We start from the raw sequence: 23,035 nt of genomic DNA on the forward strand, positions 1-23,035 counted from the left end.
CTGAGCTCACTTGATTTCTCTTCCCATCTTTAAATAACTGGCAATGAGTTTGATTTGCTACGCAAAAGGAGATCTGTTTGAACTAACTAAGAAGGCATCCAGAGGACCCGTTTTGCTTGCACATGCTTGCAATTGTAAGGGGGTATGGGGAGGAGGTATAGCGTTTGCTTTCAAGCAGAGATTCTACTCGGCCTATAAACTATACCATAATTATTGCTTGCAATTTAAGCTGAACCCTAAGAAGTTGCTTGGGACTTCATTGCTACTTCCTGTGTCGCCGAAAGATAGAGGCTTCATTAGAGGAATAGGCGAACAAATTATCATCGTCTGTCTTTTTACTAGTGTTATGGGAGAAGAAACAGAAAACGAGATCGCTTCAAATACAGAGAATGCTATGATTGATCTAAAGAAACAGCTATCTGATCCTAAATTCGTCGGTAACGAACAGGTCAGAGATATTTTAAACCATGCTGATGATTCGGCTGACAAGCTCCTTATTAATATGCCCAAAATTAACGCCGGCATCTTCTCTGTTCCATGGAGTCTGACAGAACAAGCTCTTCTCAAATCAAAATTACCTTGTCGAGTGTTTGTTCTTTAGACGATTGTCTTCTATTTAGTTAAAGAACCTGGCATATCTCATACGTTCACCCTTCTCAGACTCAAACTTTAACTTCTTCACTTTGACAACCTCTGCTTTAATTCCGGCATCTTCTATATTCACCGCTAGACCATTCTTGAGAGCATCCAATGCTTCCGTATACCTCTTCAATCCCTCGAATGCTTTACCCAAGCGGAAAAATGCCTTGCTCACCTGAATCGATGTCAACTTAACCCCTTTATTATCGTTAATGAACTCAAATAGATACCCACAATAATCGATACACTTCTGGTACTCTAGCAATTGTAACGAAACAAATGCCAAATTGAGATACAACGTCTTTTTTAAATCAAGAAACTTGTCATAATCCTCTTTATGCTTCTCCTCGTCAGGTAAAAGCTCGTTGCAATACCTCATCGCTTTCTTGTACTTGTACAAACTGTCCTGATATCTCTTGTGCTGCAATAGCATCGTCGCCGACTTTTTGATCACAAGACAGATGCTGTAGGCCTGTTCCGGGTTGTCCAAACTGAGATTCATCTCTTCTAGCCTCTCATTATCATCTGGGTATTCTTCAAACACATCTCCTCCAAGACTATCCTCACAACAGCAGTAAACCGGAGTGTCATCTTTATCCTTGTTCCAAACACCACAATCTGCCACCACCACTGGATCTTTGGGAATCCAACCCCGAGCATCTTCTGGGTCCGTAGAATACACCTCAACATGCTCTATAGCCCTTACAACACTCTTACCATGAGTAACTTTTCCCACAATGGTATGCTTACCGTTCAAATGACTAGCACTAGCAGTGGTGATAAAGAACTGCGATCTGTTGGTATTTGGTCTTCCCAAATTTGCCATACAGACGAGAAATGAATTGTCCAAATTACCCAAGTTCTCATCTTTAAAATCTCCATAGCTATTCTCGTTGGATTTGAATATAGAGTGACCACCCTTAGCCAACTTCTTCTCCCCATCATAGGGGTAGGCACTTTCGGTTATCGGGCTCTTGACCTCGTTATTACCTCCTTGTACCATGAAATTGCAGATCACTCGATGGAAATATGTTTTTTTGTATGACTTGGATTTGCATAACTGTAAGAAGTTGTCCGTCGCATTCACCGCCTGGTTAACGAATAGTTCGATCACTATTCTACCCATTGGCTTGCCCCCAATGAGGATGTCCAAGTAAACAGAGCTCATTGAGAGAGAAAACGACAGAGAAATATTGCACAAAGTGGTACAAGTTCAACGAGTAAGCACTCTTCCAATGATCATGTCTATATGATGACATAATCAAAAAGGCTGTGAATTTTTCATGCTCGGAACTTTGAACTTGGGGACGATGATTATTTAAGTTCTTTGTACTTAACAAGATAAAACAAAGGTTGTAGAAGGAGGATTTTTCCCTAATACTGCAACTTTTCAGACGTATTAATCATGCTCAAAAATATAAGCAGGGTCCGATTCAATGGATTAAGAGGTATGTCTTTCAGAAACATTCTATTTGCTTTTCGGTACTAACAGTTCTACAGCGTTCTCTACATTCAGATCGCTACTCAATGAATTAACCGGCAATAACACTTTCGGGTCAATTCTAGGCCAAGAATCAGGTGCTGGAAACTCTAGAACTATTCCACAATCATCAACAATTACGGCTAATACTATAAAAACTAAGAAAAACACCAACATGAAGACTCTCAAACACATTCTGCATTGCAAGTTTAGGAAAAACAACACCTTCCTTACGTTGACGAAAGTGGAAGTGGATATGAACTATGAACATAACAATCCAAACGAAAGTTTCAATGAGAAAGTATTATATTATTTGACTTTACCACAAAAGGTAATCCTATCGCAGTCTACAGGATACGTTGGATTTCGAAAGGCTCAAAGGGGTGAATATGAGGCCTCATTCCAGTTAACTTCGCATATATTTAAACTTATAAGAGAAAGACACATGTTGGAAGACGGCCAGAGTTTGGAGATCGTGGTTAGAGAGTTCGGCAAGGGTAGAAAAGCATTCTTCGACGCTTTGAAGGGCAAAGAAGGAATGGGTATCAGAGACAATGTTACTAAGTTGAGTGATTTGACGGCTATTAAATTTGGTGGTGTCAGATCTCCTTCAAGAAGAAGAATTTGAGCATCTACTTGTATTCATACCTGTACATAATGAATTAATCACGTGATATTACTATTAAATCAATCACACCTAAAACCACAAATGAAAAATTTGGATCCCTCCTTCTCCTGTCCCGCTGCTAGTTCCCGCGATCCTTACCGTGACTGCGGAATGATTTCGCTAATTGCAGGAAAATTTTTTTTTCACAAGCCTTGAGTAACCTAATAGATTATCTATCCTTTATATTGGAACACCAACATCAGGCAATAGTTTACATAGACAATCAAAATGGCTGCCGAAACTAAAGCTCAATCTGCCAAGAAGGGTGCCTTGAAAGGTTCATACTCTTCGAAAGCCCTAAAGGTGAGACACTCTACCACTTTCAGATTGCCAAAGACTTTGAAATTGGCAAGATCTCCAAAGTACACCAAGTCTGTTCCTCACTACCCAAGATTAGATGCTCAGACTGTGATTCAGCAACCTATCACATCAGAAACTGCCATGAAGAAGGTCGAAGATGCTAACACACTTGTGTTCCAGGTTTCCATTAAGGCTAACAAGTACCAAATTAAGCAGGCTGTTAAAGAACTATATGAGGTTGAGGCTCTCAAGGTTAATACCTTGATCAGACCAAACGGAACCAAGAAGGCTTACATCAAGTTGACTTCTGACTACGACGCTTTGGACATTGCCAACAAGATCGGTTACATCTGAAGGGATCTTAGGGGTTTTGCACTTATATACTGTTGTAATATGGTGCTTTTTACAAACTTAATACAATAAATAAGCACAGAATAATTTGTATTTCATTTACTTACCATTGACGAAATCCACTCCCTTGCTGTAGTTGCTGGCGAGTGTTTCGCAGCAAATATTCACCATATCCACCTCTGTTTTATCCAACGTTTCCAAACATTCATACTCCACCCTTTCTATACCGTTAGGACCAAAAACACAAGGCATGGCGAAATACTTAAGCTTCATGTCTGGACGATTGGTCAACTTCTTAACGAGATCTTTCAACTCCGAAACTCCATCAAGTGCATCGTCGTCATATTCAGTATTTATAAAAGTGCACGCAACGTTCTTATCGGTCAATCCCAAATAACTGTTGAGCACAGTGGTGAAAAATTTATAGGCAGCGTAAGCCATGGAAAGCGTTGAAGAGCCGGCCCCCTTTTTAGCTTGAATGATCTCATCACCTCCGTACTGAACACGATGATTAACGGCGTGAAGCTTTTCGTTAGGCACCCGATCGATTTCTTTGCCGAGCACTGTTGAGAGAAGAGGCACAATCGTGTCTCCTGAATGACCTCCAATCACCTTGATAAGCCCCCAGGGAAGATCGGGTTTGATCTCGTGGATGAAGGTATCAGCCCGGACCGAATCCAACGTGGTTACACCAAAAAGTTTACGAGGGTTGAACACTCCGTGCTTCTTTAGAACCTCTGCAAATACCGGGACAGTGGAATTGACGGGGTTGGAAATGACGAGAACTGTTGCAGACGCAGAGTACTGAGCGATACCTGCAGCCAATTCGGCACAGATCCCTGCATTGATCTTGAATAGATCATCTCGTGACATACCCGGCTTCCTTGGAATTCCTGCAGGAATTAAAACAAAATCACACCCTTCAAGTGCTGCCTTCAGTCCACCCGTCTCTGGCGTGTGCCAAGTAACTTTGGCTGGTGTATCTATGTGGGAGAGGTCCGCTGCCACACCAGGGACATGAGGGGATACGTCATATAGAGAGAGCTCTCTAACATGAGGATTCATCTTTAAAGTCAAAGATAATGGCTGGCCAATACCTCCCGCAGCCCCCAGCACGCACACTCTAACACCTGTATTCTTTTTGCTGTCAATGGCAATATTCCTGGTCATATTTAATCTACCCCTTGAAACACTTATGAATACGCTACACTTCTGGATCATCTACAGTATATATATATATATTTACCTGCCATCCAAATTCTTTGCGGAGACGTACCCAGTCATGCGTTAACTTTTCTTTGCCTGACTTAGTAATACAATATAAATGATGAATTGCTGTTTCTCCGCAGATACAATGAAAAGAAACGAAGCCCAAAAAACTCAGCTAAGGCCGATGCTGCAAACTCCGCTCTGGAAGGCGGGGACCGTTAAGGTCGGTCGACGCATCATCGGGTCGAAAAACCTGGAGTTAATTTACTTTAGTATGTATGCACCCTTCAAAAGTCCCCCGTCATCTATAGTGCGACGAGCAACCTCTGTAAAGTGTATTGAGGAAAAAGATCCAGCCAGATGAAGAATAAAACAACCCAAAAGGGCTGCCAAGGTTCACCTGACTGAACGCATTACTCCCCAAATTCGCTCTCTGGGATTCGTTTACCATCATCATTACGGGAAGAGAATAATCATGGAGATAAGATCCCAGTGCCTACTCACCAGTGTATCTACACACCTGCATATCCTTATACAAGTCTCCAGAAATACTGTTAGGCGCCGCCGATTGTAAAGAGAAAGAGAACAAAAGAAAATGCCGTGTCGTCAAGTATGAAGTTTTTTCTCATCGAGGCTACTTTCTGTTTTATGCTGAAGATTAATGCACATTTATTAGAGATCCATTTAACATTCTTATCAGCTGACCTGATTATATTGACATGTTTACCGGTATCGTCGAAGCAATTGGAGAAGTCAAAGAGTATCTTTCCTCGGATATATCGGAAGCAGGCGGAAATGGTGCCTCGGTGACCATCAAAAATGCTGATTCCATATTAGGAGATTGTCACCTTGGAGACTCGATCGCCATCAATGGCACATGTCTTACGGTTACGAGGTTCGACAGCGATACGTTTAAGGTTGGTATCTCGGACGAAACCTTGAGAAGGACTAATCTAGGTCTTTTAAGTCGCGGAGATAAAGTGAACTTAGAAAGAGCCATTTCTGGAAACGTGAGGTTCGGTGGTCATATGGTTCAGGGCCATATAGACACTGTTGCCAAGATAGTGGACAGACAAGCCGATGGAAATTCGATATCCTTCCAATTCCAATTGAGAGATAGAGAGTTCATCAATTATATTGTCCTTAAAGGATTTATCGCTGTCGATGGAACCAGTTTGACAGTTACTGACGTTGATTATAGAGAAGCCGCTTTCAAGATCATGATGGTAGCTTACACACAGAACAAAGTGGTTCTCCCCAAAAAGAGACTTGGCGATTTGGTAAATGTCGAGGTTGATCTTACTGGCAAGTTGATTGCTCGCCAGGTTGAGTTACAACTTGAAGGACAAGCTTTCAATAAGAACTCCACCTTGTACAAGTTGGTCAGTAAGATAGTGGACCAGAAGTTGGCCAATTAAACAAGGCACAATGCTTATATATCGTATACCAAAGAAACACCTTCATCCCCAGCAGTAATCAATCTGTTACCACAATCAATGCCAAATCCTAGAACTCCCATGTGATGACCAACGTAAGTATGAACCACCTCTCCGGTTCTGGCATCCCATTTATAAACTTTTCCATCCATTGATGATCCTAAAAGATAGGCAGAATCTTTGAAAAATACCACCTTAGTCACTGCATCCTGACACTTCATGTTCTTACGCACACCCCAAGTATGGGTATCAAAAATAATAACATCTCCAGACACTAAGCCGACTGCTAGCAGGTTCAAGTTCGCACAACGACACCACGAGATACCTTCAATGGAAGCGTCATATATATTTGCATCAGGTCCAAGTTCCAGTGCTGTGAACACATTAACTATGGTGCCTGCATCCAAATTTATGATGACCACTTGAGAGTTACGCGATCCAATGGCAGCGATCTTATGGTCACTATTCTCGTATATATCAAGTGTTACCCAAGGAGGAGTCAATCCCTTCATCTGGTTGGAGTTCAACTTGAATAGCTGCTGCTGTGTATAGCAATTCCAGCCAATGATCGATCCGTCCTCACTTACCGTAAGAAGCTTCAATTCACCCATGGTGTTGTCAACGTCAAAAAAGGCTCCTGCAGTGCAATCCATAGAATGTGAATAACCGGTAAAGACCAAATCTGCAGTGGGGCTATTGGATTCATCCATCTGGTAGACCCAAACGGAACCATCCGTAGCGCCAAACGCAAATATATCCTGCTTTGGATGAACAGAGATCCACGAAACCTCTTCCACCTGCTGAAGTTCAGCAAATAGCGTCCATATTTGACCTTTTTTCTTGGCTTTATGAACCAGCACCTTACCTGTCATATCACCGGTAATCAAGTACTTGCCGTCTGAAGTGAACCCAGACGCAATCACCGATTCTGTGTATCCTTCTAGTTTTCCAACAAACCGTGTCGGTGAGGTGTGCGTAGTCCATAGATATGTGGCGTTATCTCCTCCTCCAGTGGCGGCCAATGGAAGAGTAGGGTGAGTTGCAACGGTGAAGATGGAGTCCTCGTGTTGATCGAAGTACGCCACAGAATTGTTGGATAGATCAATTTCAATGTTCCCTTGCTCTTTTTCTGTCACACCGTTACCACTAGTGCCTTCTGAATTGTCACCTCCATTCATAGTGGAATCCATAGGCTCATCTTCAGCTTCTGGCGTTCCTGTATCATTCTCATCGATAACTTCTTCAACTTCCTGAACAGATACATACTCAGGTTGATCTGTGTCAGAATGTTCTGCAGATTCTTGCGAAGGTTCCTCGGACATGGTTGTAATTGAAGGTAAAAGAAAGGTCATAAAGAATAATCATGAAGCATTGAAATTTTTTATCTTTTTTCTTTTGTGATGAGGGTGAAAAATTCACTATAATTATTAGAAGTCAACTTTATATACATATCAACCTTATTCCTATTCCCTATGCATAATGACAATTTCTTCATATGAACGGCTGAAAAAGGATACGAAAGCATTGTTTGAAACGCCTACAGCGGCAGCTCTTCGGAACTCCTTGTACAATCAAAAAAGCAACTTGGCGTATGAGAAATGCATCACTAACCTATCTCTCTATTCTCAGTTTAGTCAGTTACCAGGTTACTTAGAGAGGAAGCTAAACAAGCATAAAAATATTTTAGAGAAACTGAAAGAAGAATCGCCAAATGCAAATACAAAGGATGATCTAGGCTTACCGATCATTGACGGTAACCAAGCTCTAGTTACCAGATCTACTACAACTAAATCGTCTGCTCTATCGAAGCTGCAAAAGAATCAGATTCTTTACAAAGACAGACGCTCGGAAGACATTTTTGCAAACGATTTGATTGTTCCAAAGTTACACAAGTCGAACCAAAAGGTTACTCAACATATGAAATGGAAAATGTTCCGAGTGTTGATGGGGCACACTGGCCAGGTGACGGCGCTTGCGTTTGACCCTCAAAACAAGTACTTTGTTACGGGATCGAGCGATAGAACCATAAAAATATGGAATCTTGCGAGTGGCCAATTACAGCTCACACTAACAGGTCATATTATGGCAGTCAGGGGACTTGTCGTGTCCGACAGGCATCCTTACATGTTTAGTTGCTCGGAGGACAAATCAGTGAAGTGTTGGGATTTGGAGAAGAATAAGGTGGTTCGTGATTATCACGGACACCTCAGTTCGGTTTATACTATTGACATTCATCCAACTTTGGATCTCATAGTAACAGGAGGTCGGGATTCTTCTGTGAAGGTGTGGGATATAAGAACCAAGCTTCCAGTGTACACGCTTACTGGCCACAAAAATACCGTCAATAAAGTGTATTGCCGATCTACGGACCCTCAGATTATCAGCTGCTCGATGGATTCTACTGTCAAGACATGGGATCTAGTTGCTGGCAAATGCGACAAGACTCTCACTTATCACTCGAAGTCTGTTCGAAGCTTCTGCTGCGATGAGACCAGAGAAGAGTTCATTTCAGGCTCGGCGGATGGACTTAAGAAGTTCAACCTACCAAGTTGTGAGTACCTACAAGAGGTGGACGGGCTACCCCACGATCAGCTCAACCAGGGTAATTTAATTCTTAACTCTAATTGTTGCAACAACGACGGAATCATGTTTGTTGGCGCAGATAACGGACAGTACGGATTCTGGGACTGGGAAAGTGGCACAGTATTCGAACAGGGAACTACTATACCAGTGCCAGGCTCGTTGAATAGTGAGAAGGGCATTCTTTGCTCGTCTTTCGATCGAAGCGGTATTCGACTTGTTACAGGTAACGTGGATAAGAGCGTGAGAGTTTGGAAACCGGTTAATGAATAATGTATAATAGAAAATGTGTAGAAATATAGCTATAGCGCATCCATGGTATAGTCGTGCTCAATTCCTGGAGTCACACTGGCCATAAATTTCAAGAAGATTATCAAATACTGGTCCACACGGATCGAGCTTTGTGGTTGATCTTGCAAGCTTTCCCAATCCTCGTCATCAGCCTCTGCGTTGGCAGTTGTAGTTGTAGCTGTGCTCGAGCTTGTTTGTTGTGCAGCGTCTGCCAACCCTAACTTACTCACGCCCTTCAGTATTCCCTGAGTCTCATCTACATTATGTATCTTCTTTGATGCCATCTTCATCAACGCTCTCATAACAGTGGCATGTCTACATGGATGTATCGACACAGAGGTAGTATTTGTAAGAAAAGGTGCCTTCTCAATAGTTACTGTCTTATGCCTATAATCACTAGCAATATCTTGGAACATCTGCTCCGGAGTTAGCGGTGCTCCATTTAAATCAAAACCAACCATATACATCTTGGGAACACGATATGACGTGGAGTAAGCGATATACAGGTCATAACTTCTCTTACTTGGGTCATTAACAATTTCCTCTCGTGAATTCTCCGGATTCTTGTGTTCACCCTCAATGAATTCTTCCGCTTCATCGTCAATCAATTCGTCTATATCATTAATGAAATCTTCATCTCCAAGGGAGGTGGACTCGTCTGTGATCTTAGGCGTAATTGCTCTTATGTCCCCTTCTCCAGAAGAACGTGTCGTTATACTGTGTCCACTAACAGTATCACCACTCTCCTTCATTTGCACATATTCCATGGAGTGACGTCTTTCATCCTCTGGCGTACAGTGCCGCCGAATACCCTTTGTTTGCGGTGAAGTCCACGCTTCCTCGGGAGATAACGAATCTGTAAATTCATCCATGTTGTCTGAACTCTCTCCCTTTTCATAATCAATAGCCCTCACATACGACGGAACATGACGCGTAACAAGAAATTGCTTATCCTGAGGAAGAAAATCACGTCGCCTGCTTTCCGGCGCAGGAGACCATTGCCATGTAGGGAACTTGTAGACAAGATAGTCGCCTGCCTGAACAAACTCCTCCGGGGTAATTTCTCCAGTGGTAATGAATGTTGAAGTATGGGTTACCGGAGTGAGATACTCCCTGAGCGAACTGAATGTGGATCTGATGTATTCTGATGCCATTGAGTGCTGCTCTTACTATAAAGAGAAATGCAAATATTATAAACTTGTGGCAACTCGCGCGATATATATATATATATATATAATATATGGCACTGGTTCATTTTTGCTAACAGCCGTGCGATGAATTAAATAGCAAATGTGGCGGTTCGTTAAAGATATTGAGGCTGATGAAGAGATCTTTGAAATGGAGTACAACAACACACAGGCATTGGGGGGGCAGTCAGTCACATTACTCTTACTGCATTTCTACTGACATTCATTTATCACTTCATATACATCGAAATATTGTTATCCCGTTCATTGCTGAGTCTCAGATCTTCTTTCAGATTTCATGTATTCAATTGTTTTCTTAACTCCATTCAGCTCTTTTTTTCTTTGCTAATCGATTAACACATTTTTCTTTCCTCTTCCATTGAACTTTACAAATGACTCCGAAAAGAAGAAGAAACAGTGATGTTTCGACTTCTGCGAGAATCAAAACAAAAACTACCGTTAAGAAGAAGGTTGCCCCTAAGAAAACTGCTCATACGACAATAACGTCAGAAGTAGAGCACAAGAAGAAGAAGAAGAAGAACAACAACAACTTCTTTAGTACTCGAAGATTCATATTCATTTTTGGAATTGTATTGGGAATTGTGTGTGCAGGATATTTTGGAACTAAAACGGTGATGGATACCGATTTTCTTTCAGACCCTGACACTTACAATCGTATGACGCAATACTGGGAGGATTGGAAGGATGTGCTACCACAGGGGCTCCAGTCGTTGTTAGAAGAGTCGGGAAAGGAAGAATTTCATGATCCAAGCGCGTCATTTGCCATCGGGAAATTGGTGAAGAAGAAAGGATACGAGGCGAAACATAACGTGATTCTTGTTCCTGGAACTACGAGTAGCGGTATTGAAAGTTGGGGATTAGAAGGTGTAGAAGGATGCCCGTCAGAGTCTTATTTTAGAAAGAGGCTCTGGGGATCTTTTTTCATGGTCAAGACTATGGTTCTCGATAAAGACTGTTGGTTGAAACACGTTAAGTTGGATCCGACGACAGGATTGGATCCTCCTGGAGTCAAGTTGCGAGCTTCACAAGGCTTTGATGCGGCAGATTTTTTCATCACTGGCTATTGGATTTGGAATAAGATTATTCAGAATCTGGCTGTGATTGGTTACGGTCCTGACAATATGTTTAGTGCATCATACGATTGGAGATTAGCATATTTAGATCTGGAGATAAGGGATGGATACTTCACTCGGCTTAAAAACAACATCGAAACTATGCAGAGTGTAAATGGTCAGAAGACCGTGCTGCTTGGCCATTCGATGGGAGCACAGGTTATCTTTTATTTTATGAAATGGGTGGAGGCTGATGGTGAATACTTTGGTAATGGGGGAAAGCATTGGGTTAACGACCATATTGAAGCGTTTGTGGATATCTCTGGATGCCTGCTAGGAACACCGAAGGCTACAGTGGCATTGTTATCGGGAGAAATGAAAGATACCATTCAAATGCGTGGATTGGGCGTACAGGTACTAGAGAAGTTCTTCTCCAGAAGTGAAAGAACGGAACTGCTTCAATCTTGGGGAGGTGTTGTGAGTATGCTACCAAAGGGAGGAGATCTAATATGGGGGAATCAGCAAGGGGCTCCAGATGATTTGCTTTTACAGAAGGGACAAGATAACTCAAGTGGAACTCTTGGTAACTTTATCCGGTTTACCGATCCTACAGGAGAATACTCGTCGCGGAACTTGTCCATCGAGGAGTCTGTTGATTTCTTGTATGAACAGGGCTCTCACTCGTTCAAGAAAAATGCTTTGGAACATGGTTCGACGGGTTATGCCACCAGTGAAGAGGAGCTAAAGGACAACAACGATAAGCATAATAAATGGGTGAATCCATTGGAAGTGGCATTGCCAAATGCACCAGATATGAAAATTTATTGCTTTTACGGAGTTGGAAAGCCAACAGAGCGTGCCTACTACTATAAAGAAGAGGAGGACAAAGCTAGTGCACACTTGAATGTATCTGTGGATATGAGTAGAGACGTGCCAGTTCTTTTCGGAGAAGGTGACGGTACAGTTTCTCTAATGACGCATTATATGTGCTACAAATGGGCTGAAGCTGGACATAACATGTACAATCCGGGAAATTCCAACGTCACTATAGTGGAGATTAAGGACGAACCTGATAGATTTGATATTAGAGGTGGAGCAAAGACTGCTGATCATGTGGACATATTAGGATCTGCAGCATTGAACGAACTTTTATTGAGGGTGGCGAGTGGCCATGGAGATGGAATCTCTAATCATTACGTGACTAAGCTGAAAGATTTGGCTCTCAGGATTGACGCTACAAAGTTTGCACCTTAGTTAAAACTATATATGTTCTATTCGAAATATAGCTTATTTGTTTACTTACTTATTTATTTATTTATCTATCGCCCTTTCTTTTTTTCCTGCCCCCTTGTACGATGCATCATGCAAGGGACACTATAGGGGCAAGAAAACAACAACAACAACATCAACATCCAAAAAAAGAAAAAATCAGGCGCTAAAGGCATCTATGCGAGCTGAACGTGATACACAGAGCACATCAAGAGATGCACAACCGTTATTGGGCTCGGCTAAAAAAGATAACTAAGCGTGTTTTATGCAAAGCGCGTGTGATCGCTCTTCAGTCGCGCTGAGGGCGCGCTTGATTGGGGTGAAAAATAAACAAAAATTCGAGAGAAAAAGCTACGGCTACATTCTTTCTGTCGCTGGTCCATCCGTATGAGGGAAAACAGAAACAGAGTGAGCGAGGCCATAGTTTGGTTTGGGGGGTTCAACTTTGTGCCAACTTTCATTTTGGTATACAAAGCATTTTTTTTCCTGACAGTGTTTCCTTTTGTTTTTTTTTGGAATTCCAATCTCTTTACCTACACTTTCCTTCCGTTCGGCATTGCTTAAGTATGACGGTGGGACGTATTGCATTGGCACCTCTGTCTGAGTCCAGGATCAACATCGATCTTTCTCATGCGAACAGAATCCGGTCTTTTGGCGGATATACAAAAAGCATGTCTCTTGCGTCAAAGGACAAAAGCTGTAAGTTGGATCTCAAGAGGTCTATGAGTATGGGACTAGAGGAGAAAGAGCTTCTGTGTCGCCGGGCCAAACTGACCCCAAGACAAGAGAAGGCCAGGATTCTGAAGATGAGGCTTCAATTGGCCTACTATAAGGTGAAAACCAACCAGGCTGATGTTCCTGTTCATCAGTTGAGGCTTCCAGGAGTTGGTAGAAAGTATAATGATGTTTCCTTTACTCCTGATACGGCACCCTGCTCTCCAAACCAACCTATTCATAGGAAGTCGAAGAGTCAGCCAAAGAGTCTCGACGCCCTTTCCGACCTGTTGGCAGCATCATCTCCACTTTTCAAGAGAACCAACCCCGTAAATGCCACTCATAGACGTCCTGGCAGATCTGGAAAGCATAAAATGCTAAAATCTATTAACCATTCCGGGAAAACTAGAGGGAAGAGACTAGACGATGTGGTGGCAGCCAGAAAATCCGCCTCTTCATTAATGCAACGGCAACAGCAACAGCCGCTCTCCATGTATGGTCATATACATGCCTTCTCTATTGACTGCACACGCTCACGGCCATCATATCTTCAGCCTTTGTCAGCTCCTCCTATTGCGAGTAGAATGGGACTCACTCTTCCTACACCATTTCACCATCAATCTTTTTCAAATCAGACTTCCCCCTCGAGATTCTTAATTTCAAATACCGGAAGAGGTATTGCTAGGACATCTATATTTCCTCCTTCTGTTCCAACCACCAATTCTCAAGATCTCGATGCAACGATAATTCAAAACACTTCATCTCTGATCCTGACTCCTGTTAGAGGCACCCGAGCTCCTAAATTAGGTGTTGCAGGTTCTTCTGATAGGTACCAATCCATTAATCAAGACGAAATTCAAGCTCAAACTAAGTCTCCTTCGAGACTTCAATCCACTCCCTCCTCAATAGGCGCTGCTCGCTGCCTGTTACAGCTTGCACACAGATGAACTTATATTCAATGATGTCACTCGTTATAATAATATAGATCGAATCGTTTGATGATTGAAAAAAACAAAGCGGTATATTCAAAATGATATATTGACTGATGCCACCTTCTTTTTGCATGCTTTTTTTCAATTGTCTATACGTTTTCGCCGTAAAATCGTTATCTATACAATAGTACATAGTTACTCTCTCTTAGCCTTTGGTTTAATCCTGATAATCTTGTACGCCGATTCTGTTAAGATGCCAGTGCAGACCAAACCGAGTCCAACCCATTGATTGCAGCGCAGTTGATGACCAAATAAGAATACGCTGAGGCACATAGAAAGCATTTTTCGGGTCACTGTAACGGTTACTAGAACAATTGAACTGAACTGTTCAAGGGTAATAAAGATAAACACCTGGCCCAAAGCTCCGAGAAGTCCAAAACAGACAATATCAAGCAGCACTTCTTTACCGTTTGTAGCCACAAAATCGGTAAACTGCTGCCATTGGTTGGTAAAAGCAACAAGATAAACAAATGTCATTGTGAAATTAAGGAGATTCAATACTGCCATTAGATGACCGGCAGTCATAGGCTCTTTATTTCTACGAGACGGTAATGAAGACTGCTTGAAGAGTTGGTCCTGCGTCGAATTTGTGTAACCATCTAGCATCAATGATACCATTAGCTGAAGCAAACCTGTAAGGGTTTGGCCATCATTGGATAAGGCGGAGCCGCGGCTCTTTCCATCACCAACAGTGAAAATTATGACTCCTAGAGTGATGACGAAAGCGGCGATGTACTTGTATAAGGGAAACCGAGAACCATAAATCAACCAATGAATCAGCATAACGGGAATTAATTTGCATGATTTTGCTAGAAGATAGAAAAGGTAGTCGACATGGTTCAACGATTGGTATGATATAGGAGAAGACACAGATTGAGATAGAGCTATGAGTGAGAACTTGGAGAAAAGTTCAGGGTTGGAGATGAGAAAAGAGACAGGATTAGACACTGCTTTGTTCTTTATAGACAAGTATGCAGTACCAACAATAATGGCAAAAAATGACTGGACCGCATTGATGATCAAGGTAGCTTTGAAATAAGCAGGCTGATCGAGATCGACCGAGTAGTTTTTCGAAGAAATCTTCTCCTGCAAATAGGACCAAGTAAGAAAGGAGGAGTAGATTCCAGCGCAGCAAACAAAAAGAAGAGGAAGAGACGACTTTCCTAAAGAAGATTTCATAGCAGATGGAGCCAACTTTCCGTCTAAGATCTAAGAAAGCAGTTTAAGGTAAGGGATAGATTCAAATTAAGATCTCGATAAAAAAAATGTAAATGCCTCGAAATCGCGGGAGTCGATCAGATCTTGATGGGCCTGCGAATGATCTTCATCTTAATGCTCTCATAGAACATTATTGAAAGATATGGTAGGTACTCCACGTTGATAAACATGAATTTGTCGATTACTAACATAATGTAGATTCCAATTATTATAGGGGTAGGAGTTACCATAGCCGCATTAACAGCAAATGCCGTGATAGCTACGGTATCCCGATGCTCCCGGCTCACAGCAAGAGAAATAGCACGACTCAACCGTATCAAGCTCGTCAACCCAAACGCTACATCAAAGGATAAATACTATTCAAGTATATTTGCACAGTTTCCAGGGGGCTTTCAGGATAAAATGAATCAAAATGAAGCACTACAAATACTAGGAATAAGTAGGGAGCAGATTCTTTATTTGACCCCGGCGCTATTGAAGTCGAGGCACCGTAAGATGATGATTCTTAACCATCCAGATCGGGGAGGCTCACCGTATCTGGCGATGAAGATTAATGCAGCCCGAGATCTTCTCGACAGAACGTTCATGTTCAAAAAATAGCTCCTTCGACAATCTTGTCAAGTGCTTAGCACCAACTCATACCCGCATGTACCTTCATAAACTCTAGAATCCGATTCTTTATGTATATTTTATCATGACCATTCTTGATATCCTCAATAATTGATGCTGAAAGGTGTCTGTTGTCCTCTGAGGTCAGGACGGACTTGTCACCGAGTCTCGCTGAGTAAAAATTGAACGCATCTAAGGGCAGAGTAGTCTTTTTGGAGAGGAGTGCGTCAAGACTAGATTGAACGTCTATGGAGAGATTGCCAACAGGTTCATGAGATTCCGAACTGCTTTCTACAATGAATTTGCTTATCTTTGGAGGTCTCGTGGCACTGGACAAACGATTTGTGGAACCAGTTCCCTTTCGTGGCTGCTCGACATCTAGAAACGACGCATAGCTGGAAGCTCGTCTAGGCCGTGACCGGCGGTTCGAAGATTTTGAAAGCGGCAATTCAGGACAATCATTCCATCCCTGGATAGTACTGGGGGCAAATTGATACGATTTCACCCGCTTAGGGATATCTTTCTGGCTGGTTACCATGATGAACAATAAACGAGATTCCTTCACTAAGTTAACTTCTAGTGAGAAGTGAAAAATTATGTAACCTCTATACGATTGGGTTCTTTTTTTCTATTCAAGCATACGTAATTTATAACTTAGTCAAACTCTTTGGACGTCCAATGCCTTACTCAATACCTCCTCGATGCTTGGCCTCTTTTTAGGCTCAATCACTAAACAGAACTGAACTAGCAGCTTCAATCCATCGCGATAGATAGGCTCGTCAGGAAATGAATAATTGCCAGACTGTATAGCCAAAGTAATGTTTGCACCGTTAACGATTTCCTCACGCTCGAAAGGGGAACATCCATAGAGAAGAGCATACAAGGTACACCCCAAAGACCATATGTCTACTTTCTCGTCTAATTCATCCCCAGTTTTAATATCTAACAACTCGGGAGCTCGGTATGCTAGCGTACAATGTTCATTAGCAAACTCCTGAAGCGTTATTGCCTGCGATCGGCTTTGGATCAAGACTTGAGCTTTATCGCATGACCCTAGATCACTTAGAACGGGGGTTCCGTCTTTAGAAAGCATCAAATTGCCAGGCTTGATGTCTCTGTGGGCCATACTGACAGTTTCTGTAAGTTCTGTACCGTCTTGTGCGTTTAAAAGATCCACTACTGTATCGCTATCAGCATCAGCGTAATGTCCGGGTAGTTGATTCCTACCAGTAGGGTCTTCATCTGACAACCCTTGCCTTTCTTGTAAGCTTAAAAATGGATTGTCCTCCTCGTTATCATTGGTATCAGTGGCACCAGGAACATCCATCTCACTTTCTGACCCACCTCTAGCCCTCCTTCCATCCATGGACAGTATCATCTGATAGTTCTTACTCAATTGATGTCTATGTAATGCAATCAATCCACGACAAATCCCAATAAATAGCCTCAATACTTCGTCTTCATTCATTTTCACTTTATTGACACTGCTTTTATCAATAATATCCTGCAACGACCCATTCTCAAAGTAAGGCAAAATGATGTATATCGTCTTAGACCCATCTTTCTCTTGGACAACGGAAGAGTCGATGGATTTCATGATATATGGGGACTTGAACTCTCGATAGTTTTCCACTTCTTTCATGGCCTGCTGAAAATTGGTGTCTCCATAGGGGCAATTGATCTTTTTAAGGGCATAAAGTGAATGGTTTGTCTGGGATTGCACTAGATAGACGTAAGAGAAGCCACCTTCTCCTAGGAGATCGAGAATTTTGAAAGAAGCACCATTAATCCGAAGCGTAGGTGTTTTATCAAGTATGCATGGAAAACAGCATGTCAAATATTCCCACATTATGGAAAGCAATAGAGGGAGGAACGAATAGAATAGAAAAGATAAGCTGTACTGGGTCCCTTTCTTTTGGATGACCTACTAGCTTTGCTTACATCCGTGCACCAAAACAAGTGGAAAATCAAGAGCTAAAAAAATTTTAGAAATCGATTGAAATGGCCTAAACAAAAATTTGAGTCTAGTTTGATCACCAGGCTGTTTCACTTAACTCCACAGTAATGACGTCGATTCAAACAAAATCCGAAGGCTCTATTCTTAGTAACTTGTCTTTGATCGCAGCGCACTCGCACATTTCAGGTCTTGGCTTAGATGATCACTTGCAGCCTAAAGACTGTGCTCAGGGAATGGTTGGTCAACTGAAGGCACGTAAAGCCACAGGTGTCATACTGAAGATGATTCAAAATGGTAAAATTGCAGGTCGTGCCATATTGTTTGCAGGTCCTCCTTCCACAGGTAAAACTGCTATAGCCATGGGATTATCACAGAATTTGGGTACAGGAGTTCCATTCACTGCCATTGCGGCATCTGAGGTGTTTTCCAAAGACATAAGTAAGACGGAGGCACTTACACAGGCGTTCAGAAAAAGCATAGGTATTAAAATTAAAGAGGAGACAGAAATGATTGAGGGAGAAGTGGTGGAGATTCAGATTGATAGATCTCTTACTGGAGGACATAAACAAGGTAAGTTGACCATTAGAACTACCGATATGGAAACCATCTATGAGTTAGGTAACAAGATGATTGAAGAGTTGACTAAAGAAAAGGTTATAGCTGGGGATGTCATATCCATAGACAAGTCTAACGGAAAAGTTACCAAGCTTGGTAGATCGTATGCTAGGGCCAGAGATTATGATGCCATGGGTCCGGACACCAAGTTTGTGTCTTGCCCTGAAGGGGAGCTTCAGACGAGGAAAGAGGTGGTTCACACGGTTTCTTTGCATGAGATCGATGTCATCAACTCTCGCCAGCAGGGATTTCTGGCTTTGTTTAGTGGAGATACGGGTGAAATTAGACCGGAAGTTAGAGATCAGATAAACACTAAGGTTGCCGAATGGAAGGAAGAAGGTAAGGCAGAGATTGTTCCCGGTGTCTTGTTCATAGATGAGGTTCACATGCTTGACATTGAATGCTTTTCTTACATTAACCGTGCCTTGGAAGACGATTTTTCTCCTATTGTCATTATGGCTACCAACAGAGGAATATCGAAAACCAGAGGTACCAATTACATGTCACCACATGGTCTTCCATTGGATCTTCTTGATAGAACCATTATTATTAAGACCGAGGCATACTCTGAAGATGATGTTGCCAAGATTTTAGGTATCAGATGTCAAGAAGAAGAGGTTGAAACCACTCCCGATGCTCTTCGTTTGTTGACTAAAATTGGAATGGAAACTTCTCTTCGATACGCATCCAATCTTATCTCTGTCAGCTACCAGATCAGTCTCAAAAGACGTGCGTCTGCTGTGGACATCGAGGATATCAAAAGAAGTTACATGTTGTTTTTGGACAGCGCCAGATCCGTTGATTTCTTGGAACGGAATAGTGAGAGTTACATTGATGATCAGGGCAAAGTGAAGTTATCTAAGCAGGATGATGAGGATAAGGATAAGATGGACACTTCGGAGGCTTAAGACCTGCCGCTGGTATGTGTATCTATGTACATTTGTTAGTTAGTTTAGTCTAATTCTCTTACTGATTCTTTAATTTCTATATTACAATGAAGAAGTTAAGCGTTACCCTTAGTGTTCATGATCAAACCGACAATCATGCCATACAAACCCAAGACTTCGGCAAAAATTAAGATAAGCACGATACCAACGAACAACCTCGGTTGGTGCATGAGCTGTCTAACACCCTCATCACCCACAACGCCGATTGCATAACCAGAAGCCAAACAAGCCAATCCCACAGACATACCACAACCAAAATGCATGAAACCGGCAAATAGAGTGTAGTCAGACTGAGGATTGAGATTACCAGCTATAAGCACAGCCACTACCAAGCCATACACAGCCAAGATACCGGACATAATCACTGGAATCAACGATTTCATAATCAATTCCGGCTTGAAAGTACCGATACCAGCGATACCTATACCGGATTTGGCTGTACCGATGGCTGAGCCAAGGCAACTAAACACCATGGCAGCGAAGCAGCCTGCAAATCCGAAAAATGGAGCGTAAGCAGGAGCGTATTCGTCGTCAATTATGACAGACCTGATGATTTGTTAGAAGAGAGATACGAATGAAAATCATTAAGATACTTACATTATGCAAGAATAATTGATAGACAGGAAGCTGTATTAAGAAGCGATGACGAGTGTCCAAGTGAGTTAATGAATAAATTTAATGTGCATCTTAGTCGCGAAATGGTGGAGAGAGAGAAGCCAGGAAAAAGTTCCAGCGGAGCTCTTAGTTGAAGTTGCTTACGTAAACTACACTTTGTTTATTAGATGTAACCAGAGGAATAGGTGGATTTGTGCAGCTATGTCACAGGTACCGGAGACATATGTGAAGATACACATTCAGACAAAGGAGTTGAAAACCCTTTACGATCTTTTGAAAAGGTATCTCTCGGAGCAAATCGATGAGCAGCTAGAAGAGCTTGGATTGGATGGTAATACTAAGACGCGGTCCAAGAAGGGGAAAACGCTACGGGAGAAGGTGAGAAAGCTTGTACTAAACCAATTTCTTGATAGACTATTCAATGCGATCAAATATTCCATTGAACTGGATGATGGCTTATTAGAAGTTATTGATGATCCCGATACTGATATAGTAACACAGCTTGAAGAGGTTCAGGAAGATTCAGAAACGAAAGTGGAACCGTATGACTTCGCTCTCAATGACAAGCTCCGAAATGTGTATTTACAAGTAGAAGAGAAGATAGAAGAAGTGACAAAATTGCGAAAGGTGAAGCCATTGGACTACTATAACGCTTATGAAAAGATGCTTTTAGCGAACGAAGAATGGGTCGATAATAAAGTGGAGGAAAATAAGCAATTTAGAGATAGATGTCTATCGAGCTTGGAGAAGCAGATGGATGCAGAAGCGGAAGACACCAATGAGGAGGCCAACTATGCTGTTTTAGTACAGGATTATGAGAAATTTCTGGCGAATATAGCTCTTCTTAAGAAGGAAATCCCCGACACGGTTTCCCAGCTTGACAATTTAATCAATGTGATGGAATTTCTTAACAATCTGAAAAGGTGAGTGAGGAAAAGCGATAACAACGCGTCTCTTTTTTTCTTTTTTTGGGGGGGGGTTGAATTTGGAACTTGAAATTTGAAATTTGGATTTCTGAGCTTTGAATTAATTTCATTTATTTGATGGTTTTGCCATTCACTCCTTTTCCTTCTACTTCTTCTTCTTCTTCTTCTATCAATCATTATGAGTATTCAAGATAATCTTGACTTCAATAGGTATGCCAGTATGGCTGAGAAATACCTCAATCCGAGTTCTGCAGGCGCGGGAGTGCCAGCTTTAACAGCGACCGTTAGTGTCGTCTTGACGATTTTTTATATCGCGTCGTTATTTAACGATAACTTGGTTGAGAAGATGTGTCTTTTCCCAGATGCTTTGTTCAGCCTTCCTGAGTTTCCAAGACTCAACACTTATCCATTGGTTCACGCTGGCTTCTTACACATTTTTTTTAACTTGGTGTCCTTATGGGCTCCAATGGCGCAGTTTGAAACCTTGAATGGTACTTTCCATACAGCTTTGGTGTTGAGTGCTCTATCCTTAGTTACTGCTATTTCATACTGTCTCTTAGGTTTCTACTTCTTCCCTGATACTTCTGTTCTAGGTTGCTCTGGCTGGGTTTTTTCATTTATCGCCTATTTCTCGTATGTGAATTCATTGCAGCATAAAACCATTCGATTTTTTGGACGCTTTGACATTCCTACTATTACTGTTCCATTTGTGTTTCTAGGTTTCGTGTTTTTGATGGTTCCCAACTCCAGTTTTGTTGGCCATCTCTTAGGTATTATAGCCGGTTTTGTTATGGCTAAAGGCTTTTTAGTTCCTCTTACTGTTCTTCCAATGGATCTCATCAGTAAGGTTGAAGTGGCAGCCCATAAACTCATCGAATTGATTCCTCATCAATTACATTATATCCGAGAATCTGACGTGAAGAACGGCAGATATAAATACGATAACTTGTCGTTACCATTGTACACTACAGATGCAGCAGTCCCTATGGCTAGTGGAGATGCTCGAGTGATTGGTGAGGCTGCCGAGGCCGGTGAAGCGGGTTCCCCAGAAACATTCAAGGGTCCGGGCCATGTATTGGGAACCAGCTCGTGAAGATCTAATTGTGTATACTAAAATATATTCTATTTCAGGTTAAAGTGAAACAAACTGATATTATAGTTAAAAGAAAGAAAGGGGTTGGCAAATAGACTAACAATAAAGAGGTTAATATAAAGTGATGTATATAGAAGAGACAGATTTATTTTCCACGAAGAACCTTGGCAAACTCTTCAATATCAATCTGTCCATCTGCATCAGTATCTGCGGCCTGAAGCATCTGCTGGGCCTCTTCGTCCGTCAATTTCTCACCAATAGTGGTTAAAACTCTAACTAACTCGGTCTGAGATATCTTTCCATCTCCATCACTGTCGAACACTTTAAATGCCTCCAAAATTTCCTCTTCCACATCTTGCTCCTTAATCTGTCTAGCCATCATGGTAAGGAACTCGGAAAACTCAATGGTAGAGTTACCGTTTGTATCAATCTCATTGACAAGATCGTTCAACTCCTGTTGCGTAGGGTTCTGTCCCAACGCTCTCATCACGGTACCGAGTTCAGAAGCAGAAATCTTTCCATCTCCGTCCTTGTCGAAGATCGAGAAAGCTTCTTTAAACTCCTCGATTTGCTCAGATGTAAGTTTATCACTCTGAAAGGCAATATGTTAGTAAAAAAGAATTCAAATATATCAAAGCGGAAGACTGCTTCAATAACAAATTCATACAGTTAACACGGTACTTACCATTATTTATGGGCCAAACTAGATGCTTTCTGCGTTCAATTCCTAAACAATTGCCTGAATAAGAAAAGAAGATACAGTCTTCAAGCTAAAAATAAAGGCTTAATTAACACATATTCCACTCCCATAACAATTTTTTTCTCTTGTCGCGTCATTGCTGAGACTATAAAAATATATCTCTATTC

At 41.8% G+C, this 23,035-nt stretch overlaps 18 protein-coding genes across 18 annotated transcripts; 10 read left to right on the forward strand and 8 right to left on the reverse strand.

Moving 5' to 3' along the window:
* Positions 1-43: 43 nt before the first annotated feature.
* Positions 44-601, forward strand: FOA43_000108 (uncharacterized protein; the record flags this gene model as incomplete). Its single annotated transcript, XM_038920443.1, has 1 exon — positions 44-601. The coding sequence occupies one exon, from the start codon at positions 44-46 to the stop codon at positions 599-601; it is 558 nt and encodes a 185-aa protein (XP_038776371.1).
* Positions 602-616: 15 nt separating this feature from the next.
* On the reverse strand, positions 617-1,765 carry FOA43_000109 (uncharacterized protein; the record flags this gene model as incomplete). Its single annotated transcript, XM_038920444.1, has 1 exon — positions 617-1,765. The coding sequence occupies one exon, from the start codon at positions 1,763-1,765 to the stop codon at positions 617-619; it is 1,149 nt and encodes a 382-aa protein (XP_038776372.1).
* A 279-nt stretch (positions 1,766-2,044) lies between these two features.
* On the forward strand, positions 2,045-2,747 carry FOA43_000110 (uncharacterized protein; the record flags this gene model as incomplete). Its single annotated transcript, XM_038920445.1, has 2 exons — positions 2,045-2,087; positions 2,140-2,747. 2 exons carry the CDS (start codon positions 2,045-2,047, stop codon positions 2,745-2,747), a joined length of 651 nt encoding a protein of 216 aa, XP_038776373.1.
* Positions 2,748-3,014: 267 nt separating this feature from the next.
* RPL25 (60S ribosomal protein L25) lies at positions 3,015-3,440 on the forward strand (the record flags this gene model as incomplete). Its single annotated transcript, XM_038920446.1, has 1 exon — positions 3,015-3,440. The coding sequence occupies one exon, from the start codon at positions 3,015-3,017 to the stop codon at positions 3,438-3,440; it is 426 nt and encodes a 141-aa protein (XP_038776374.1).
* A 96-nt stretch (positions 3,441-3,536) lies between these two features.
* Positions 3,537-4,607, reverse strand: FOA43_000112 (uncharacterized protein; the record flags this gene model as incomplete). The annotated part of the gene is made up of 1 exon (XM_038920447.1): positions 3,537-4,607. The coding sequence occupies one exon, from the start codon at positions 4,605-4,607 to the stop codon at positions 3,537-3,539; it is 1,071 nt and encodes a 356-aa protein (XP_038776375.1).
* Positions 4,608-5,365: 758 nt separating this feature from the next.
* On the forward strand, positions 5,366-6,064 carry FOA43_000113 (uncharacterized protein; the record flags this gene model as incomplete). The annotated part of the gene is made up of 1 exon (XM_038920448.1): positions 5,366-6,064. The coding sequence occupies one exon, from the start codon at positions 5,366-5,368 to the stop codon at positions 6,062-6,064; it is 699 nt and encodes a 232-aa protein (XP_038776376.1).
* A 14-nt stretch (positions 6,065-6,078) lies between these two features.
* On the reverse strand, positions 6,079-7,404 carry FOA43_000114 (uncharacterized protein; the record flags this gene model as incomplete). The annotated part of the gene is made up of 1 exon (XM_038920449.1): positions 6,079-7,404. One exon carries the CDS (start codon positions 7,402-7,404, stop codon positions 6,079-6,081), a length of 1,326 nt encoding a protein of 441 aa, XP_038776377.1.
* Positions 7,405-7,561: 157 nt separating this feature from the next.
* Positions 7,562-8,935, forward strand: PRL1 (Protein pleiotropic regulatory locus 1; the record flags this gene model as incomplete). The annotated part of the gene is made up of 1 exon (XM_038920450.1): positions 7,562-8,935. One exon carries the CDS (start codon positions 7,562-7,564, stop codon positions 8,933-8,935), a length of 1,374 nt encoding a protein of 457 aa, XP_038776378.1.
* Positions 8,936-8,964: 29 nt separating this feature from the next.
* On the reverse strand, positions 8,965-10,107 carry FOA43_000116 (uncharacterized protein; the record flags this gene model as incomplete). Its single annotated transcript, XM_038920451.1, has 1 exon — positions 8,965-10,107. The coding sequence occupies one exon, from the start codon at positions 10,105-10,107 to the stop codon at positions 8,965-8,967; it is 1,143 nt and encodes a 380-aa protein (XP_038776379.1).
* Positions 10,108-10,532: 425 nt separating this feature from the next.
* Positions 10,533-12,467, forward strand: FOA43_000117 (uncharacterized protein; the record flags this gene model as incomplete). Its single annotated transcript, XM_038920452.1, has 1 exon — positions 10,533-12,467. One exon carries the CDS (start codon positions 10,533-10,535, stop codon positions 12,465-12,467), a length of 1,935 nt encoding a protein of 644 aa, XP_038776380.1.
* A 581-nt stretch (positions 12,468-13,048) lies between these two features.
* FOA43_000118 (uncharacterized protein) lies at positions 13,049-14,143 on the forward strand (the record flags this gene model as incomplete). The annotated part of the gene is made up of 2 exons (XM_038920453.1): positions 13,049-13,054; positions 13,199-14,143. The coding sequence occupies 2 exons, from the start codon at positions 13,049-13,051 to the stop codon at positions 14,141-14,143; spliced, it is 951 nt and encodes a 316-aa protein (XP_038776381.1).
* A 180-nt stretch (positions 14,144-14,323) lies between these two features.
* FOA43_000119 (uncharacterized protein) lies at positions 14,324-16,553 on the reverse strand (the record flags this gene model as incomplete). The annotated part of the gene is made up of 2 exons (XM_038920454.1): positions 14,324-15,390; positions 16,043-16,553. 2 exons carry the CDS (start codon positions 16,551-16,553, stop codon positions 14,324-14,326), a joined length of 1,578 nt encoding a protein of 525 aa, XP_038776382.1.
* A 120-nt stretch (positions 16,554-16,673) lies between these two features.
* FOA43_000120 (uncharacterized protein) lies at positions 16,674-17,864 on the reverse strand (the record flags this gene model as incomplete). The annotated part of the gene is made up of 1 exon (XM_038920455.1): positions 16,674-17,864. One exon carries the CDS (start codon positions 17,862-17,864, stop codon positions 16,674-16,676), a length of 1,191 nt encoding a protein of 396 aa, XP_038776383.1.
* A 215-nt stretch (positions 17,865-18,079) lies between these two features.
* RVB2 (RuvB-like protein 2) lies at positions 18,080-19,495 on the forward strand (the record flags this gene model as incomplete). Its single annotated transcript, XM_038920456.1, has 1 exon — positions 18,080-19,495. One exon carries the CDS (start codon positions 18,080-18,082, stop codon positions 19,493-19,495), a length of 1,416 nt encoding a protein of 471 aa, XP_038776384.1.
* A 95-nt stretch (positions 19,496-19,590) lies between these two features.
* Positions 19,591-20,007, reverse strand: VMA11 (v-type proton ATPase 16 kDa proteolipid subunit 2; the record flags this gene model as incomplete). Its single annotated transcript, XM_038920457.1, has 1 exon — positions 19,591-20,007. The coding sequence occupies one exon, from the start codon at positions 20,005-20,007 to the stop codon at positions 19,591-19,593; it is 417 nt and encodes a 138-aa protein (XP_038776385.1).
* A 343-nt stretch (positions 20,008-20,350) lies between these two features.
* Positions 20,351-21,076, forward strand: FOA43_000123 (uncharacterized protein; the record flags this gene model as incomplete). Its single annotated transcript, XM_038920458.1, has 1 exon — positions 20,351-21,076. The coding sequence occupies one exon, from the start codon at positions 20,351-20,353 to the stop codon at positions 21,074-21,076; it is 726 nt and encodes a 241-aa protein (XP_038776386.1).
* A 177-nt stretch (positions 21,077-21,253) lies between these two features.
* FOA43_000124 (uncharacterized protein) lies at positions 21,254-22,168 on the forward strand (the record flags this gene model as incomplete). The annotated part of the gene is made up of 1 exon (XM_038920459.1): positions 21,254-22,168. One exon carries the CDS (start codon positions 21,254-21,256, stop codon positions 22,166-22,168), a length of 915 nt encoding a protein of 304 aa, XP_038776387.1.
* A 145-nt stretch (positions 22,169-22,313) lies between these two features.
* On the reverse strand, positions 22,314-22,978 carry FOA43_000125 (uncharacterized protein; the record flags this gene model as incomplete). Its single annotated transcript, XM_038920460.1, has 2 exons — positions 22,314-22,760; positions 22,973-22,978. The coding sequence occupies 2 exons, from the start codon at positions 22,976-22,978 to the stop codon at positions 22,314-22,316; spliced, it is 453 nt and encodes a 150-aa protein (XP_038776388.1).
* Positions 22,979-23,035: the final 57 nt, after the last annotated feature.

This window comes from Brettanomyces nanus, chromosome 1, assembly GCF_011074865.1.
Source record: "Brettanomyces nanus chromosome 1, complete sequence".
In the NCBI taxonomy this organism is placed as follows: Eukaryota; Fungi; Ascomycota; class Pichiomycetes; order Pichiales; family Pichiaceae; genus Brettanomyces; species Brettanomyces nanus.